General features: G+C 37.7%; 1 protein-coding gene across 3 annotated transcripts in view; it reads left to right on the top strand.

Moving 5' to 3' along the window:
- SHCBP1 (SHC binding and spindle associated 1) overlaps positions 1-9,590 on the top strand; it is a 30,677-nt gene extending 21,087 nt beyond the window's left edge. For all 3 annotated transcript variants that reach the window (XM_068992796.1, XM_068992797.1, XM_068992795.1), the window contains 3 exons: positions 5,606-5,692; positions 6,058-6,199; positions 8,657-9,590. In XM_068992796.1, the coding sequence (XP_068848897.1) occupies positions 5,606-5,692; positions 6,058-6,199; positions 8,657-8,982 (555 nt within the window). In that variant the 3' untranslated portion in view covers positions 8,983-9,590. The remainder of the gene's footprint in view (positions 1-5,605; positions 5,693-6,057; positions 6,200-8,656) is intronic.
- Positions 9,591-20,896: the final 11,306 nt, after the last annotated feature.

The raw sequence follows: 20,896 nt of genomic DNA, 5'->3' as shown, positions 1-20,896 counted from the left end.
TAGTTGTACCATTTTACATTCCCACTAACAAAGTCTGAATGATCCAGTTTGGTATTTTTGATCCAATTTTTTGTATTGGATCCAATTTTTGGTTTGGTATTATGGATCCAATGATCCATATTTGGTATTTTCACTACTTCTTAATTTTAGCCATTTTGATAGGTGTGTTTTAATTTGTATTTCCCTAGGAGAAGGCAGTGGCACCCCACTCCAGTACTCTTGCCTGGAAAATCACATGGACGGAGGAGCCTGGTAGGCTGCAGTCCATGGGGTCGCTAAGAGTCAGACACGGCTGAGCGACTTCACTTTGACTTTTCACTTTCATTCATTGGAGAAGGAAACGGCAACCCACTCCAGTGTTCTTGCCTGGAGAATCCCAGGGACGGGGGAGCGTGGTGGGCTGCTGTCTATGGGGTCGCACAGAGTCGGAAACGACTGAAGCAACTTAGCAGCAGCAGCAGTGGTTAATAAATGATGAACGTTTTTTTCATGTGCTTTTTTGCTACCCTTACCTTCAGTGAAAAATTCAAGACTTTTGTACATTTTCTGATTGGATTATTATTATTTTTTTTACTGTAGAGTTTTGAGAGTTCTTTATAAATTCTAGATAGGAATCCTCAGTTGGGTACATCATTTACAGATGTGCTAGTGTGTAGCTTGTTTTTTCATTGTTTTCATGAGGCTTTTACAGACAGAACAAAGTTTTAAATTTTGATGAAGGCCAGTTTATCAATTTTTCCTTTTATGTGTAAGAATTCTTCGTCTAGCCCTAGGGTGCAAAGATTTCTCCTGTTTTTGTGCCAGTACCATACTGTTTTGATTACTATACCTTTGTAGTATAGCTTGAGATTAGGGAACATGATACCTCTTGTTTTGTTGTTCTCTCTCAAGATTGTTTTGGCTATTTGGGGTCTTTTGTGTTTCCATACAAATTTTAGAATTATTCTAGTTCTGTGGAAAATGCCATTGGTGTTTTGATAGGAATTGCTTTGAATATGTCGATTGTGTTGAGTAGTATGGTCATTTTAACAGTATTCTTCCAAGCCACTAGCACAGTATATCTTTCCATCTATTGGTGTCATCTTTGATTTCTTTCATCAGTTTCTTACGTTTTATAAGTGCAGCTCTGTTTTTTCTCTTGGCCATGCCACATGTCATATGGGATCTTAGTTCCCTGTCCAGCGATTGACCCCACACACCCTACAGTGAAAGTGCAGAGGCTTAACCACTGGACTGCCAGGGAAGTCTCATTAAATATACAGGTTTTTTACCTCCTTAATTAGATTTAGTCGTAGGTATTCTTTTTGATGTGATTGTAAATTGGATAGTTTTTTAAATTCCTCTTTCTGATAATGAGTGTATGGAAAGGTAACAGATTTGTGTATGTTAATTTTGTATTCTTCAATTTTACCAAATTCATGATGAGTTCTAATAGGATTTTGGTGATGTCTTTAGGATTTTTGATGGATAGTATCATGTCATCTGAAAACAGTGATGGTTTTACTTCTTTCCTATTTGAATTTCTTTTATCTCTTGTCTGATTGCTGTGGTTAGACTTTCAGTACCACATTGAATAATAATGATAAGAATGGGCATCCTTGTCATGTTTTCCAAATTGTTAGAGAAAATACTTTCAGCTTCTCACCATTGAGTATGGTATTAGCTGTGTATCATTCATTATATTGATGTATATTCCATTAATGGACACTTTGTTGACAATCCATAAATAGATATGGAATTTTGTCCAAAATTTTCTTTGCAGCAACTGAGATCATCAAATGATTTTTTTATTCTTTGATTTGTTAATGTGTTGTGTCATGTTGATTGATTTGCAGATATTGAACCATCTGTGTTTCTCTAGGTTAATCCCACTTGATCATAGCATATGATCCTTTTAATGTATTGTTGGATTCTATCTGCTAACATTTTGTTGAGGATTTTTTTCATCTATGACTGTCAAGAATATTGGCCTGTGATTTTTGTGTGTGTGTTGTCTGTTTCTGGTTTTAACAGGGTGATGGTGGCCTCATGAATGAGTTTGGGGATGTACCTCTTCAATTTTGGGGGATAATTTAAGGATAGATGTGGACTCTTCTTTGTATGTTTGGTAGAATTCACCTGTGAAGATGTCTGGTCTTGGACATTTGTTTGCTGAGAGCTTTTTAAATTACTGATTCAATTTCATTACTGATAATTGATCTGTTCATATTTTCTATTTATTCCTGATTTGGTCTTTAAAGATTGTACATTTCTAGAGATTTATCTATTACTTCTAGGTTGCCCTTTTATTGGCATAAAATTGTTCCTTGTAGTCTTAGATGATCCTTTGTATTTCTGTGGTATCAGTTGTAACTTGTCCTCTTTCATTTCTCGTTTTATTTGGGCCCTCTCTCTTTTTTCTTTGTGAGTCTGGCTGAAGGGTCATCAATTTTGTTTATATTTTCAAAGAACCAGCTCTTGATTTCATTGAACTTTTCTATTATTTTCCAGTCTCTACTTCATTTTATTTATACTCTGATCTTTGTTATTTATCTCCTTATCCTGACTTTGGAGTTTCTTTGTTCTTTCTCTAGTTCCTTTAACATTGCATTGTTTATTTGAGATCTTTCTTGTTTTCTGAGGTAGGCTTGTTTCACTGTGAACTTGTCCCTTAGAACTGCTTTTGCTGCATTCCATAGATTTTGGATCATTGTGTTTTTATTTTCATCATTGTGTTTTGGATCATTTGTTTTCATCTGTCTCCAGGTTTGTTTGTTTTTTTAATTTCTTCAGTGACCCATTGTTTGTTTAGTATCATGTTGTTTAACTTGTACATGTATGTGTTTTTTGCAGTCTTTTTTCTTGTAGTTGATTTCTAGTCTCATACCACTGTGATCAGAAAAGGTGCTTGATAGGATTTCAGTTTTCTAGAATTTTGAGATTTGTTTTCTGGCTGTAGAATTGCCATATGCACTTGTAAAGGATGTCTTCTGCTTCTTTTGAATGGAATGGTATTTATTAAGTCCATCTGGCCAGTGTTTCCATATTGATTTTCTCCCTAGATGATGTATCCATTGAGGGGATGTTTAGTAGTCTACTATTATTGTATTGCTGTCAGTTTCTTTACATTCGCCTGTGTCAGTGCATACATATTTACAATTGATACATCTTCTTGTTGGGTCTACTCCTTTATATTTATGTCTTTTCCTTTGTTCTCTCTCGTTACAGTTTCTGTTTTCAAGTCTATTTTGTTTGGTATAAATATTGCTATCCCAGTTTTTTTTTTTTTTTCATTTGCATGGAGTACCGTTTTTCATTCGATCATTTTCAGTTTGTGTGTCTTTAGATCTGAAGTAGTTTCTTGTAGAGAGTATATATACATGGGTCTTATTTTATATCCATTCAGCTACTCTGTGTCTTAATTGGAGAATTTAGTTCATTGGAAGGACTGATGTTGAAGGTGAAACTCCAATACTTTGGCCACCTCGTGCGAAGAGTTGACTCATTGGAAAAGACCCTGATGCTGGGAGGGATTGAGGGCAGGAGGAGAAGGGGACGACAGAGGAGGGGATGGCTGGATGGCATCACTGACTTGATGCACATTAGTTTGGGTGAACTTCAGGAGTTGGTGATGCACAAGGAGGCCTGGTGTGCTGCAGTTCATGGGGTCGCGAAGAATCGGACACAACTGAGCGACTGAACTGAGTCCATTTACATTTAAAGTATTGATAGAGATGTATTTATTATCATTTTGTTCATTGTTTTGGGGTTGTTTTTGTAGTTCTTTGTTGTTCCTTTCTTTCTTTTTGTTCTCTTCCCTTATGATTTGATGACTGTCTTTGCTGTTATATTTGGATTCCTTTCTCTTTTTCTGTCTGTTATAGATTTTTGATTTGTGGTTACAGTGAGATTTATATATATATATCAACTCATGTATATGTAATTATTTTAAGTTGCTGATCTCAATTTCAAATACATTTTTAACAACTCTGCAATTTTATTCCCCTTCCCCTACAGTTACTGTTTTTTGACATTTTATTTTACATCCTTTTGTAATCCCTTAACTACTTATTGCCCATATAGATGATTTTACTATATCTTTTAATCTTCCTGTGAGCTTTGTACGTGGTTGATTTACTACTTTTACTGTATAGCTGCTTTTATCAATCAACGAGCTTTTCCTTTCATAATTTTCATGTTTCTAGTAGTGACCTTTTCTTGTTTGCTTAGAGAATTCCATTTGAGATTTCTTGAAAAGCTGCTTCTGTGGTGCTAAATGTTTTAGTTTTTGCTTTACTTTTGATCTCTCCATCAAATCTGAATGAAACCCTTGCTGGATAAAGTATTCTCTCTCTTTTTTTCAACATAGTATATAATTCATTCTGTGTGAAATGTCCAGGATAGCCACATCTATATGGATTAAAAATAAAGTAGTGGTTGCCTAGGGCTGTGCATAGAGTGGGGAAGAGGGGATTGGAGTAATAGCTAAAGGGTACAGGGTCTTGTACTAAGACAATGAAAGTATTTTAACACTGACTGTGGTAATGGTTGCACGACTCTGTGAATATACTAAAAACGATTGAATGGTACATTAAACTTAACTGGGTGAATTGCATGGTATGTGAGTTGTATCTCAGTAAAAGGGGAGTGATGCAGCCAGGATGGTGGGATGCCTCCTCTGGGCTCCAGTTTTCTCCTTAACCCCCGCTTAACTTCATTGTCCCTGCAGGCTATCTTCCTTCCCACCACATTTTAGGCCAGGAATGTCTTATGTGTCCCTGGCCATCCCTGTTGCCTTTCTCTTCTTTTGGACAGACCATGAAGTATGCTGGCCTTTTTATCAGCTGGTGTCCAATATGGGGATTTCTTTTTTGTTTATTTGTTTGTTCAAGCATAGTTGATATATTACAATATTGGGTTAGTTTCAGGTGTACAGCAAAATGAGTCTGTTAAAACATATATATGTATATGTATTTTTTTCAGATTATTTTCACAGATAAAGTATTCTTGATTTTAGTTTTTTTCCCTTTTATCACTTTAAATATATTGTGCCCTTTGGCTTTCAGAGTTTCTGCTGGAAACTGTGTAGTAGTGGGGAGCATTAGTTATTTTAATTCACAGAAATGATTTTCAAGTTATGTTGGTATATTCTGGAACTGGTGTGCTTTTCAAAATGTAGAGCCTTATTTCTATCTACAATTTACAGTATTTTACTAGATTTGAACACTGTTCTCCAACTAATTGAGTATACCTAAGAGAATGGTTATTTTTAGTATGTGCCTCTTTCAGTGTAATTGTTAACTGACATTTTTGGGGCAGAATCAGAAAACTAATTTGTCCAGAATGAAAGAGTGAAATAGTAATCAAGTGTTGAAACTCTTAGCCTTTGTTGTGTGTGTGTGTGTGTGTGTGTGTGTGTATGTCTATATGATATCTGAATATGATAAATGATAGACAACTTGCTGGAAATTAAGCAAATGGAAATGTTGATTAGAAATACTTAATAAAACTTTCTATAAAACACTTTATATTTGTGCTACATTAAAAGTCTAAGAAGTGATAAACCTTCTTTTATAGTCCTGCCTATTTAAAACTGACTGTGATTACTTTAAAATGTAATTTGTAGGGTGCTGGTGTAGAAATATATCCTGGGAGTAAGTGCACTCTGAGTGATAACGGGATCCATCACTGCAAGGAAGGGATCCTCATTAAGGTGAGCCCCTGCTGAGATACCCTCTTTCCAAAGGGTAGAATTTAGGTTTTACCTAAGAAACAGTTATGTTTTATGAAATTCCCATGTTATTTCTGTTTTCTGTTTTAAAAAGCATAAACAGTATATAAATTTTAATGATATCAATAGTTGGTGGTTGAAAATCTCTTGTGAATACTTTGCTGCCCACAGATCTGCAGAAATAACAGGAATGCTGTGTCATTCAGAGCTCAGATTGTGCTACTGCATATTAATAAGCATAGCTTTCTATTTTATTTTTAGAATAGCCTGAAAAAAGTGAGAAGATTTTTAAAGCAGGCAGTGTTGAATGTGACAGTTCCTTGAAACATTTGTTTTCAATGTCACAGGACTTCTTAGATGAACATTATGACATTCCCAAAATATCCATGGTGAATAATGTCATACATAATAATGAAGGTTATGGTGTTGTCTTGGTGAAACCTACAATTTTCTCTGATCTGCAAGAAGACGCCCAAGATGAAACTGAAGGTATGGTATATTTAGTAATTTTCTAAATAAAATCTCCAGCTAGTTTATTTCAGCATTAAGCTCCAATTAAAGATAGAGATCTTCTCCTTAAAAAAAGATAACTAGCATACACTTAGGCACAGAGATAGAGAAGCCTGGTAAAGCTATAATATGGAGTCTAGTGTGAAAGAAACTTTCAAGGTCAGCTGGTCAAAGCCTTGATGTGTGGTTTCTGTAGTCCTGCAGTTCCCTTCTCGTGTTTGGTTTTCTCTAGATTTATAGAATAAGGATGGGCATGCACTAGCAGTGGAGGCTGTTGCTACCGAGTCCTTTTAGCATTTAAGGATGGAAGCAGGAAAATGAACGTGCCAGGTTGAAAACTGCATTTGACTGGAGGGGATCACAGAGTTTGCCTCTGTTTTTTATTTGTAAAAGTAAATGTCTCCCTGACAGCTGTCTTTACAGCAAAGCTGAGCTAACTCAGTTGGAAATTCTTGAATTTCTTTTTTATTTATTTATTTATTTGTTTATTTTAATTGGAGGCTAATTACTTTACATTATTGTGGTGGTTTTTGCCATACATTGACATGAATCAGCCCTGGGTGTACATGTGTTCCCCATCCTGAACCCCACTCCTACCTCCCTCCCCTTCCCGTCCCTCAGGGTCATCCCAGTGCTCCAGCCCTGAGCACCCTATCTCATGCATTGAACCTGGACTGGCAATCTGTTTCACATATGATAATATACATGTTTCAGTGCTGTTCTCTCAAATCATCCCACCCTCGCCTTCTCCCAGAGTCCAAAAGACTGTTCTTTATATCTGTGTCTCTTTTGCTGTCTTACATATAGGGTCATCGTTACCATCTTTCTCAATTCTATATGTATGCATTGATATACTGTATTGGTGTTTTTCTTTCTGACTTACTTCACTCTGTATAATAGGCTCCAGTTTCATCCAAGTCATTAGAACTGATTCAAATGCATTCTTTTTAATAGCTGAGTAATATTCCATTGTGTATATGTACCACAGCTTTCTTATCCATTTGTCTGCCAATGGACATCTAGGTTGCTTCCATGTCCTGACTATTGTGAACAGTGCTGGGATGAACACTGGGGTACACGTGTCTGTTTCAATTCTGGTTTCCTCGGTCTGTATGCCCAGCAGTGGGATTATTGGGTCATATGGCAGTTCTGTTTCCAGTTTTTTAAGCAATTTCCACACTGATCTCCATAGTGGCTGTACTAGTTTGCATTCCCACCAACAGTGTAAGAGGGTTCCCTTTTCTCCACACCCTCTCCAGCATTTATTGTTTGTAGACTTTTTGATAGCAGCCATTCTGACTGGCGTGAGGTGGTACCTCATTGTGGTTTTGATTTGCAGGAAATTCTTGAATTCCAAGCCATGACCCAGATCACTATGAAATCTCAGCCATGCAGGATTATGCCTTGGCATGGGTGAGGAACGTTTAAAGGATGATGAGCAGTCCTTCTCATCCTTCAAGGTCCACTCCAGCTATCTGTTAGTTCTTTTTCTCCTCACAGTTCTATAGGTCAGAAGTTAAGGTGAGCTTGGCTGGGTTATCTGCTTAGGGTCTCACAAGGGTGAAAGTGACGTATCAGCTGGGCAGGGCCCTTATCTGAAATCTTTGGGAGAGAATCTGCTTCCAAGTTCCTTATGTTCTCGGCAGAATCAATTTCCTTGAGGTTGTAGGACAGAGATCTCTTATTTTTTATTGTTATTGCCAGCTGTTGGCTAGGGGTTGCTCTCAGCTCTTAGGGATCGCTATTGGGTTATTGCCCCCATGACCTCCTCCATTTCAGCAACAGAGGACCTCCCTCAAAGCAAATCTCTCACACTTCAAATCTTTCTCACGCTTTAAATCTCTTTATGCTTTCTTCTTCATCATCCAACCAGGGAAAACCTTGCTGTTAAAGGATTCATATGATTAGGTTAGGAATACCTGAGTTATATCCTTTTCTTAAGGTCAACTGATAAGTAACCTTAATGACATCTGCAAGGTCGTTTTACCATTTAACAGTTGTAAAAGTAACAAGGGGCAGGCATCACAGGGCCATCTAGAATTCTGCCTGTCATAGGCAATCACTTATAAAGCTGCTAAATTGGGAGTTCCTTTAGGGAAACTAAAGTACTAGTAATGTTCTGTTTATCTTTGTATCTAGCTTCTAATACAGTGCTTAGTAAATACCCAGGAGAGGTCTGTTGAATGAATGAGATCTAGGATAAAAAGAGAAAATTCGAAGTTGGTAATCCTGTATGAACGTCAGGAAGCCTTGACAATTAATACAACTGCTTGTTGAGACACTATGGCAGAGAGTTTGGAAAGTCCAGTCAAATGACACAGGACCCCTTGACAGAAATAACTTGAAAGCTCTGATAGACCGTAGAAATACATGTTTTAGTTGGGTTAGTTTGTATATTTAACTCAATTTTTATAATATGGCTTTTTCTTTTCCCAGAAAATAAAGCACTTAAAGTTCAGACAAGTGGAGAGGCAGATGAGGCTGGGAGAGTGGATCTCGAAGAGCTGATTCAATGCGCAACTGGTAAAATGGAGCTTTATGCGAGAGCTGAGCTTTCTGAGCAAATTGAAGGCAATTGTGAAATTGTAAATGAACTAGTTGCTGCCTCCACACAAAAAGGCCAGATGAAGAAGAAAAGGTTGAGTGAACTGGGGATCACACAAGCTGATGACAACTTAATGTCACAGGAGATGTTTGTTTCAATCGTGGGGAACCAGTTCAAGTGGAATGGGAAAGGGAGTTTTGGCACATTTCTTTTTTGACCACTGTGATGTAAATAGATAGCAAAATATTGAATTTTGCACGTTGCCCCCAAGAATCACTGCTGCTATCATACTTTGCTTCATGTCTATATTTTGTATCTGATATATTCAGTTGGATTTGAATGAAATGTAGCTTTATTTCTCTCTGCAAGCGTTGCACGTAAAACACTCTCTCTTTGTTTAATAAAGTCATAAAAACAAAATAGAAAATATTTGGAGATTCTTATCCAGAAAGTCTTGCTTTCTCAAATACATAGTTCCCACATTAAGTCTATTAATAACTTTCTAGTATAAATTAGCACTTCAAAGATGAAGAAAAAAGGCAGAGAATGCCAGGTGATTGCACAAAAACATAGTGTATCAATATGCAGTGTTCTTGTAGTTGTCTTTTTAATCCCAATTATAGTGAGTCTGATATCCATGCTTTATTTGCATAATACTTAAAATATTTGCATGAAAGCTTTTATGATTGGGAGGTGACCTGCCTTATCAGACTTACTGAGAATCTTGAGTGGAAATGCCTTTTTATGTTGAACTTTTATGTAATCATTAAAGCAATAACAGCATAGCAGGTTTGAAACAGGAATGAAATGTGTTATTCAGAGCCAGTGTGTACATAGAGCATTTTCCCTGTTGCTGAATATGAATGATTAAAAAGAAGGTACTTTTCTTTCACCATAAAAGTACTCTGATCAGATTTCTTACATAGGCAAAATGATTACCTATAAACATATCAGCTCTATGTTCTTGATATCTTATTGTAAAGTACAGCTTTTAAAAATATTTATATTATAAAAAAGTATATGTGACATTAATGTTCCTACTGATTAAAATTACAATGATGAAAATAATGAATCTTGTAATATTTTTTCAAATGCATTATGGGCCATAGTGCATGTGTGCATGTGTGATCTTTTGAGCACATACAGTATTTTGACATCATTTTAGTGTTTCAGAAAGAATATTAAAATTTTTTCTCAGAGAAATTGTTTCTTAAATTTGAATGTTATAATTTTATTTTTCAGATGCTAAAAAGTGTGGAAGAATTTGTGTTAGATTTTTCATTTGACCATTGCAAGGCATCTTTCTTTTATTCTTTAAATCCTATTCTAAAAGTAATACCAATTAATTCTGTATCACTTGAGCTAAATTCTTATTTGAAAACAATTTATTCAACTTAAAAAGATCAAATTGGTTTCTGATTAAATTTCTGTTTTATCTTAGAGTTTAGATTTTGTTTATTTTCTCTGGTAACTTACTAGATAGAGTGTCAAGAGAATGACCAGGTAAGTCAAGTTAATACCTTCTTTGTTCCTTATTATAGGATGATGGTTTTTCAGATTTCGTTTCTATCTCAGTTTAAATCTAACCTTACTATATATTAATTTTTGTTCAAATGATATTAGTGAATAGACATAGTATATTCTTATTTAAGTTACATAGAGTCCATTTTGCTTATTGGGGAGGATTGAGCATCTCAGATAACTTAGTTCAGGGAGTATAGAGAGAGCCCTCGAGGGATTTGACAGTTCAAGTGAAAATACTGACATGGAAAAAGTTTTTACTTGAGATTAAGTATTAATGTATAGTCAAATCCACTCTTCTGAGTCTTGTGACTTGTTTACATAGGGCTTGTCTATTACAAGCTTATAAACGTATTTTATATTATCTTCTAGTACAAGTAGGCTTATTTAAATTTACACTTCTAATCCACCTGTAATTTGGTTTTATGTATGTTATGATGTAAAATTCTTTTTCTCTCAATGGTTAGCAAGTTCTCTTGATAGTGTCTGTTGACTAGTTCATTTTTTCCCCACTTAACTGGAATCATGCTAAATTCCCATGTTGACCGTTAGTTGACCCTCTGACTTAAAAACTACTGTCTGATAATCTGTAGCTAAGTGTATATTCTGTTACAAGAATCTACATCACTAGCACTCAATCAAATTTGAATAGAAGTATTTTCTAGCCATCCTGCATTGTAGCAAGTTATTCTTCCTCCTAACCGGAGGAAAATATAACCTCACTTCCCAGTTTGAAAACCTTCAAAACCTTCTTGAAAATTAACATTTATCTCTTTCTTTGGTATAATAAAAAAAATCATCAATTTTAAATCTGCAACTCTTTTTGAATCTTGACAAATATGTAGTTACGTAACTACTACCACAATCACAATATTGAAAGTCCCCATCCTCTTTAATAAAAGTTCCCTCATTTTTCTTTGCAGTCAATCCCCTCTGCCTCCCGTTGGGTCCTGGCAACCTCTGATCTGCTGTCAGTCCCCACAGTTTTGCTTTTTCCTAGAATTATACATAATGAAGAATAACTCAGTATATAGTCTTTGCGTCCACCTTCTCAAGCTTAGCATAATGCTCTTGAAATACATCTATATCGTTTCATGTGTCTGTAGTTTGTTTTTATTGCTGCGCAGTTTTCCATTGTGTAGCTGTTGAGTATCCTAGTCTGTGCGAGCTCTAGTTGCTCTGCATCTTTGCCAACACTTGGTAATTGCCATTCTTTTAAATTTGAAGTATTCTAACGGATGTGCAGCTCATTGTGTTTTTAATTTGTGTTTACTTTATGATTAATGATGTTTTTAGCATCTTTTCACATACTTACTTGCCATTTCTATATCTTTGGTGAAGTGTCTAGTCACATCTTTTCTTATTTTATTCCCCCCAATCAGGTTCTCTTACTGAGTTGTAAGGTTTGTTTTTTTTTTAATTCTGGATGCAAATTTTTAATCAAATATTTCCTTTCTGCCCGTGGTGTGGGCTTTAATTTTCTTAATAGTACCAGTTTATGCCTTCTCTGGAAACCTTTTTTTTTTTTCCTACCTTCTTTTTGGGCTTCCCTTGTGGCTCAGTGGTAAAGAATCCACCTACAATATGGGAGACCTGGGTTCGATCCCTGAGTTGGAAAGATCCCCTGGAGAAGGGAAAGGCTACCCACTCTAGGATTCTGGCCTGGAGAATTCCATGGACTGTATAGTCTATCGGGTCACAAAGAGTCAGACATGACTGAGTGACTGACTTTCACTTACCTTCTTAACTTTTTTAAAAAGTGGATCCATTTTATCTCTACCATTGGCTTGTTTTATATACATGTGTTAAATATATATTTTGTAGTTTTGCTTCAGGGCAGTAGTTCTCAATTAGAGGCAAGTTTGGCCCCTTACCTCCACCCCAAAAGGACGTTTGCCAAAGTCTGGAGACATTTTGGCTTGTCACAGCTTAGAGTGGAGTGCTAATGGTGTTTATTAGGTAGAGGCCAGGGATGCCAGTAAACATCTGAATCTAACAGTGTACCTACCCTCACATTGCGGAATGACATTTTGGCCAAAAATGTCAGTTGTACCAAGAAAAGCTCCTGCTCCAGGCAGTCCTCAGCAACTTTTTCTGTAAAGAACCAGATAGTAAATACATGGTCTTATATCTCCTTCTACCCACCCGCTTCCAAAATGTATAAAACATTCGTAGCTTCTGAGCAAAAATAAGTAGCAAGATGAATTTGTTCTATGGCCTGAATTTGCTGACCCTTGCTCTACAGTTTAAAATAGACATAAACTGTCTTCTCCCCTTATATGTAAGATCTATTTTCCCTTCTTTCCCTTGTGCTATTGTTGTCAAACATTTTATCCTTACATAGATTATAAGCCCCTCAATATTTTTGCTGTCGTTTTTGCTTTAAACTATTAGCTGTCAGGAAGATTGAAAAATTTGTCTTTTATATTTGTTAATGTATGGACTATTTCTGGCACACTCCATTCTTCATTCAGTTCAGTCGCTCAGTCGTGTCCAACTCTTTGTGACCCCATGAATCGCAGCATGCCAGGCCTCCCTGTCCATCACCAACGCCCAGAGTTCACTCAGATTCACGTTCATCGAGTCAGTGATGCCATCCAGCCATCTCATCCTCGGTTGTCCCCTTCTCTTCCTGCCCCCAATCCCTCCCGACATCAGAGTCTTTTCCAATGAGTCAACTCTTCGCATGAGGTGGCCAAAGTATTGGAGCTTCAGCTTTAGCATCATTCCTTCCAAAGAAATCCCAAGGCTGATCTCCTTCAGAATGGACTGGTTGGATCTCCTTGTAGTCCAAGGGACTCTCAAGAGTCTTCTCCAACACCACAGTTCAAAAGCATCAATTCTTCGGCGCTCAGCTTTCTTTACAGTCCAACTCTCACATCCATACATGACCACTGGAAAAACCACAGCCTTGACTAGATAGACCTTAGTTGGCAAAGTAATGTCTCTGCTTTTATTATATAGATCCAAATTTCTATTTGGTATGATATTCTACCTGAATAATATTCCTTATCATTTCTTTTGGTATAGGTCTGTTGACAGTGAATTCTTCTAGGTTTTGTTTGTCTGAAAATGCCTTTATTTTGTCTTTAATTTTGAAAGATGACTTTTTGCTGCTTAGAGAATTCTAAATTGACAGTGTATCTCAGTGTTTAAATATGTCGTTCACTATCATTTCACTTTCATGGTTTCTAGCAAGCAGACTGTTTTTAAGATTCTATCACTGGCTGTCAGTCAGTAGTTTCATTATCCTATATCTTTGTGTTGATTTTAATTTGTTTTATTTTTACTTATTCTGCATGGAGTTCATTGTGTGAGTATTTTTTTCAGATATTTTTTCTGTCCTCTCTCTCTCTCATCTCTCTTTCCTTAATTCTAATTACATACATGTTTCTCTGTTTTATTTTGTTCCTAAGGTCACAGATACATTATTCATTTGTGTTTCACTTTGGATAGTTTCTATTGCTATGTCTTCAAGTTTACTAAAATTTTCTTCCAAATAGTTTAAACTGCTATTAATCTCACCCATTTCAGATATTATGTATTTTTTAATCCCAAGATGGTTTTTCAGGGTGACTGTAACATCTTTCCTTTTGCTCTTTAATATGATTATATTTTCTTCTAGTTTCTTGATCCTATGGGACACATTTATTGTAGCTATTAGTATCCTTATTTGATAGCTTTATCATCTCTGTTGCTTCTGTGTCTGTTTCTATTGATTGGCTTTACTCTTGGTTATGGGTCATATTTCCCTGTTTCTCTGCTGGTTGCTTATTTCTGATTGGATGCTAGCCATCATGAATTTTCTGTTAATGTGTAGTTTGTTTTAGTCCTTTATAGTGCTGGCTTTGTTTTTTTTACCTGGAATGTGGTTACTTGGAATCAGTTGAATTATTTCAATGTTTGTTTTTAAGCTGTTTGGGCAGGTTCAGAGCAGCTTATAGTCTGGGACCAATTTACACCTTTCTTTGCTTTTCCAGAAATCTTTCTGGTGCCCCATATATTATGAGGTCCTTTCACTTTGGCTGGTGAGAGTGAAGTTTTTTCTGCTCATTCTTTTCTGGTGACCCTTTCCCCAGCCTTGGGTAACTTTTTCACACATATGCAGGCTGGTACTCAACCCGTACTCAAGGGGCCCACTGCAGGTTTCTGAAGCTCTCCTGTACATTTCCTTTCTCTAGTAGTTTGCCTTGCAAATTCTGGGTGCCTTGGCCTCTAAACTCTTGATTTCTGTTTCCTAACCTTAATGAAACAGCTGTGCTGTGCTTCCTGTCCCTGTGTTGAGGCCTGGAAACTGCCTCCAGGCAGAAAGCTGGCATAATTTTGTTTCCCATCTCAGGTATCACAGTCCTGTGTTATCTGTTGTCTGATGTGTGGAAAACCATTGTCTCATATGTTTTGTCCAGTTTTCTAGTTATTTAAGGCAGGAGGGTAAATCTGAAACTTGTTACTCAATCTTCACTGAAAGTGGAAGTCTTCTTTAATCCTCCAGGTTGGAACTGAGGTAGAAGATGGCCTCTGGGCTGGACAGTGATACCATCCAGCCATCTCATCCTCTGTCGTCCCCTTCTCCTTCTGCCCCCAATCCCTCCCAGCATCAGGGTCTTTTCCAATGAGTCAACTCTTCGCATGAGTTGGCCAAAGTATTGGAGTTTCAGCCTCAGCATCAGTCCTTCCAGTGAACACCCAGGACTGGTCTTTAGGATGGACTGGTTGGATCTCCTTGCAGTCCAAGGGACTCTCAAGAGTCTTCTCCAACACCACAGTTCAAAAGTATCAATTCTTCAGCTCTCAGCTTTCTTCACAGTCCAACTCTCACATCCATACCTGATCACTGGAAAAACCACAACCTTGACGAGACAAACCTTTGTTGACAAAGTAATGTCTCTGCTTTTTAATATGCTATCTAGGTTGGTCATAACTTTCCTTCCAAGGAGTAAGCGTCTTTTAATTTCATGGGTGCGATCACCATCTGCAGTGATTTTGGAGCCCCCAAAAAATAAAGTCTGACACTGTTTCCACTGTTTCCCCATCTATTTCCCATGAAGTGATGGGACCAGATGCCATGATCTTAGTTTTCTGAATGTTGAGCCTCAAGCCAACATTTTCACTCTCCTCTTTCAGTTTCATCAAGAGGCTTTTTAGTTCCTCTTCACTTTCTGCCATAAGGGTGGTGCCATCTGCATATCTGAGGTTATTGATATTTCTCCCAGCAATCTTGATTCCAGCTTGTGCTTCCTCCAGCCCAGTGTTTCTCATGATGTATTCTGCATAGAAGTTAAATAAGCAGGGTGACAGTATACAGCCTTGATGTACTCCTTTCCTATTTGGAACCAGTCTGTTGTTCCACGTCCAGTTCTAACTGTTGCTTCCTGACCTGCATATAGGTTTCTAAAGAGGCAGGTCAGGTGATCTGGTATTCCCATCTCTTTCAGAATTTTCCACAGTTTATTGTGATCCACACAGTCATAGGCTTTGGCATAGTCAATAAAGCAGAAATAGATGTTTTTCTGGGACTCTCTTGCTTTTTTGATGATCCAGCGAATGTTGGCAATTTGATCTCTGGTTCCTCTGCCTTTTCTAAATCCAGCTTGAATATCTGGAAGTTCACGGTTCACATATTGCTGAAGCCTGGCTTGGAGAATTTTGAGCATTACTTTGCTAGCGGGTGAGATGAGTGCAATTATGTGGTAGTTTGAGCATTCTTTGGCATTGTCTTTCTGTGGGATTAGAATGAAAACTGACATTTTCCAGTCCTGTGGCCACTGCTGAGTTTTCCCAATTTGCAGGCATATTGAGTGCAGCACTTTCACAGCATCATCTTTCAGGATTTGAAACAGCTCAACTGGAATTCCATCACCTCCACTAGCTTTGTTTGTCATGATGCTTCCTAAGGCCCACTTGACTTCACATTCCAGGATGTCTGGCTCTAGGTGAGTGATCACACCATCATGATTATCTGGGTCGTGAAGATCTGTTTTGTACAGTTCTTCTGTGTATTCTTGCCACCTCTTCTTAATATCTTCTGGTTCTGTTAGGTCCATACAATTTCTGTCCTTTATTGAGCCTATCTTTGCATGAAATGTTCCCTTGGTATCTCTAATTTTCTTGAAGAGATCTCTAGTCTTTCCCATTCTGTTGTTTTCCTCTATTTCTTTGCACTGATCACTGAGGAAGTCTTTCTTATCTCTCCTTGCTATTCTTTGAAACTCTGTATTCAGATGCTTATATCTTTCCTTTTCTCCTTTGCTTTTTGCTTCTCTTCTTTTCACAGCTATTTGTAAGGCCTCCTCAGACAGTCATTTTGCTTTTTTGCATTTCTTTTCCATGGGGATGGTCTTGATCCCTGTCTCCTGTACAATGTCACGAACCTCATTCCATAGTTCATCAGGCACTCTGTCTATCAGATCTAGTCCCTTAAATCTATTTCTCACTTCCACTCTATAATCATAAGGGATTTGATTTAGGTCATACCTGAGTGGTCTAGTGTTTTTCCCAACTTTCTTCAATTTAAGTCTGAATTTGGCAATAAGGAGTTCATGATCTGAGCCACAGTCAGGTCCCGCTCTTGTTTTTGCTGACTGTATAGAGCTTCTCCATCTTTGGCTGCAAAGAATATAATCAATCTGATTTTGGTGTTGACCATCTGGTGATGTCCATGTGTAGAGTCTTCTCTTGTGTTGTTGGAAGAGGGTGTTTGCTATGACCAGTGCATTCTCTTGGCAAAACTCTATTAGCCTTTGCCCTGCTTCATTCCGTATTCCAAGGCCAAATTTGCCTGTTACCAGGTGTTTCTTTAGTTTCTACTTTTGCATTCCAGTCCCAGAATTCCATTCCAGAATCAAGGCAAATTGGAAGTGGTCAAACAGGAGATGCCAAGAGTGAACGTCAACATTCTAGGAATCAGCAAACTAAAATGGACTTGAATGGGTGAATTTAACTCAGATGACCATTATATCTACTACTGTGGGCAGGAGTCCCTTAGTAGAAATGGAGTAGCCATCATGAGGTCAACAAAAGAGTCCGACATGCAGTACTTGAATGCAATCTCAAAAACAACAGAATGATCTCTGTTCGTTTCCAAGGCAAATATCACAGTGATCCAAGCCTATGCCCCAACCAGTAACGCTGAAGAAGCTGAAGTTGAACAGTTCTATGAAGACCTACAAGACCTTTTAGAACTAACACCCAATCATTTTGTTAAGCCAAGTCTAATTCTATATTACATAGATGTTGTCCCTTAATTTGAAAAGCAGAAACAATGACTGTAATTCTTTTTTTAATCGGTGAGAAACCGCTTCTGTCCAGACTGTAACTGACTATTCAGCAATGGACAAGGGAGGGTTCTGCTAGGCTCTGGAATGTAATGACTAATTTGCTGATGGCATTATGATGGAGAAAGGGAGGAAATCTACTCTGTAGAACAGTATCACCTAAAAGCTTTTCTGGAGGCGGTGCTGATAGGCACTGGTATTAGATAAGTGCTTACACTATGAAATTAACTGCATAATATCATATGGAAAGATCTGAGACTATTAAAGCAAATACTGACAATAGAAAGCCAATCATTTTTCCCAAGACAAAAATGTTGGACTACAGGTATTTTTCTATAGCATATGTTAGGGCATCTCTTGAGGAAAGATCTTTGGTCTTTTCTGCATCCAAATTTTGAAGATGTTAAGGATATAGATAATGGCAGGAGTATAGGAGGCTTTCAGAAAATACTATCTTAGATAGACATCATGGAAATGTATGAGTATCTCATTTGTATCCAGCACTTTTGCTTCTCTAGAAAAAGAGCCTAAGGATAATTTCCATAGAACATGATGACAGAATTATTTCATCACTCATGGTATTGATTATGATGCATGTGAGTCTGTGTCTTCCAGTATTTGCCAGCAATTTCTAGAGACCATGCATTGTAGGGTCATTATTTCAGCACCCCCTCCCCTTTTTTTTTCCATACCAGTGCTGTAAGATGACAAGGCTGGGATATTAGCTGATGATTCTCAGCACTTGAAACATTATGCATAGGCACCACCACCCTCTCAAGATCCTGAAATAACTGATCTAAAGTCAGTTCAGGCATAGATAATTTAAAATAAAACATCTGTTACATTGTTGTTTGCAAGAAAGCCCAGAACTCTAAATGTCTAGAGTTGTGTGAAAATTCCTCTTAAATCTGCCACAAACTATTCATGTCACCTTGAACATGTGAATAACCCACCCGACCATTTTCTGACTGGAGAAATGGAATACAGCTTTGCTGACCTGCTTTGAGTTAATTTCAGGAGGGTTCTTTAATGTCCAAGTCTTTTGACTAAGTATTACTATCATAATGTCTGAGTATTGACCCAGGGACTTGTCTGGAGAGTGCTCTATGTATGGCATCCGGCTGGATATTGTGGGGGAGTAAAGGATGCATAAGATCCAACTTCCAACTATGTAGAACCACAAGAAATGGGTTCATAGCAGTGTTACCAACCAGGGTTTGTGGGTTCCTTAGTCAACAGAAATTGGTAAGAGGCCAGACAACAGAGACCTTGCTGCAGCAGGGGGTAGTGAAAAGTACCATGTTCCTTGCTTACTCCCTGAGGAGAGCAAGGGTGTTCCTTATATCAGGTGAAAGTAGGAGTGGGTTCAGGAGTTGGGCCAAGGGGTGGCATAAGTGGTTTGCCCACCCTTTCAGTGGTGTGTGCATAGGTCATGTGGTTTTATTCCCGATACCCTGCTCTCAACTCTTCAGAAGTGGCAGCTGGGATTTTTGGTCTCTGTATTTTGTCTGTAATTTGCCCCAGCTGGATGTGCAAGCAGTTATTTTTAATCCCTTATAGTTTCTTTGTATTTTGTTCCTCAAGGAGATTTCAGATGCAAGCACTACAGCAAAGGGTCCCAGGTCCCAAGCTGTCTCAGCAGCCTAGCTCATACTACCCCCAAATTACAGACAACCCAAATGTCTCAAAGGAGAATGGATATATAATTGTATTTTCACAGACTAGACTAGTATATGCAACATGTATGTTGTAATGTTGGATGAAAGACGCCATACATATAAAACAGCAGAATCTATATGATCCTACTTATAGGAAGTTAAAAAAAAAAAAGGAGAACCTATTTTATATGATAGAAGAAAGAATAATTGATTACCTTTGGTGAGGGGATATTTAGAAGGGAGCTTGAGGGCAAACTCTGATGTGCTGGAGAGATTCTTTCTCTTGACTTGTGTAGTGGTTATATACATGTTTGGGTGGGTGTGTGTACATGTACGTATCCATCAAACTGTTCTCTTAGGATTTGCACACTTTATTGAGCATATTATTTCTCAAAAAATTTTTTTAATTTTTTTATTGAAGGATAATTGCTTTACAGAATTTTGTTGTTTTCTGTCAAACCTCAACATGAGTCAGCCATAGCTATACATATATCCCCTCCCTTTTGAACCTCCCTCCCATCCCACATTTCCAGGTTGATACAGAGCCCCTGTTTGAGTTTCCTGAGCCATACAGCAAATTCCTGTTGTCTATCTATTTTACATATGGTAATGTAAGTTTCCATGTTACTCTTTCCATACATCTCACCCTCTCCTCCCCTCTCCCCATGTCCATAAGTCTATTCTCTGTCTGTTTCTCCATTGCTGCCCTGTAAATAAATTCTTCAGTACCATTTTTCTAAATTCTTTATATGTGGGTTAGAATACGTATTCATCTTTCTCTTTCTGACTCATTTCACTCTATATAATAGGTTCTTGGTTCATCCACCTCATCAGAACTGACTCAAATGTGTTCCTTTTTATGGCTGATTAATATTCCATTGTGTATATGTACCCCAACTTCATTATCCATTCATCTGTCAATGGGCATCTCGGTTGCTTCCACTTTCTAGCTATTGTAAATAGTGCTGCCGTGAACAATGGGCTACATGTGTCTTTTTCAGTCTTGGTTTCCTCAGGGTATATGTCTAGGAGTGGGATTGTTGGGTTATATCGTGGTTTTATTCCTAGTTTTTTAAGGAATCTCCATACCATCTTCTGAAAGAGATGGGAATACCAGAGCACCTGACCTGCCTCTTGAGAAACCTATATGCAGGTCAGGAAACAACAGTTAGAACTGGACATGGAACAACAGACTGGTTCCAAGTAGGAAAAGGAGTACATCAAGGCTGTATATTGTCACCCTGCTTATTTAACTTTATGCAGAGTACATCATGAGAAATGCTGGGCTGGAAGAAGCACAAGCTGGAATCAAGATTGCCGGAAGAAATATCAATAACCTCAGATATGCAGATGACATCACCCTTACGGCAGAAAGGGAAGAGGAACTAAAAAGCCTCTTGATGAAAGTGAACGAGGAGAGTGAAAAAGTTGGCTTAAAGCTCAACATTCAGAAAACGAAGATCATGCCATCCAGTCCCATCACTTCATGGGAAATAGATGGGAAACAGTGGAAACAGTGTCAGACTTTATTTTTCTGGGCTCCAAAATCACTGCAGATGGTGATTGCAGCCATGAAATTAAAAGACGCTTACTCCTTGGAAGAAAAGTTATGACCAACCTAGATAGCATATTGAAAAGCAGAGACATTACTTTGCCAACAAAGGTCCAGCTAGTCAAG

The sequence above is a fragment of the Capricornis sumatraensis genome, chromosome 20 (genome assembly GCF_032405125.1).
Source record: "Capricornis sumatraensis isolate serow.1 chromosome 20, serow.2, whole genome shotgun sequence".
Taxonomy (NCBI): Eukaryota; Metazoa; Chordata; class Mammalia; order Artiodactyla; family Bovidae; genus Capricornis; species Capricornis sumatraensis.
The sequence above is the reverse complement of the archived record's forward strand: the minus strand, read 5'-3'. Positions and strand labels throughout refer to the sequence as shown.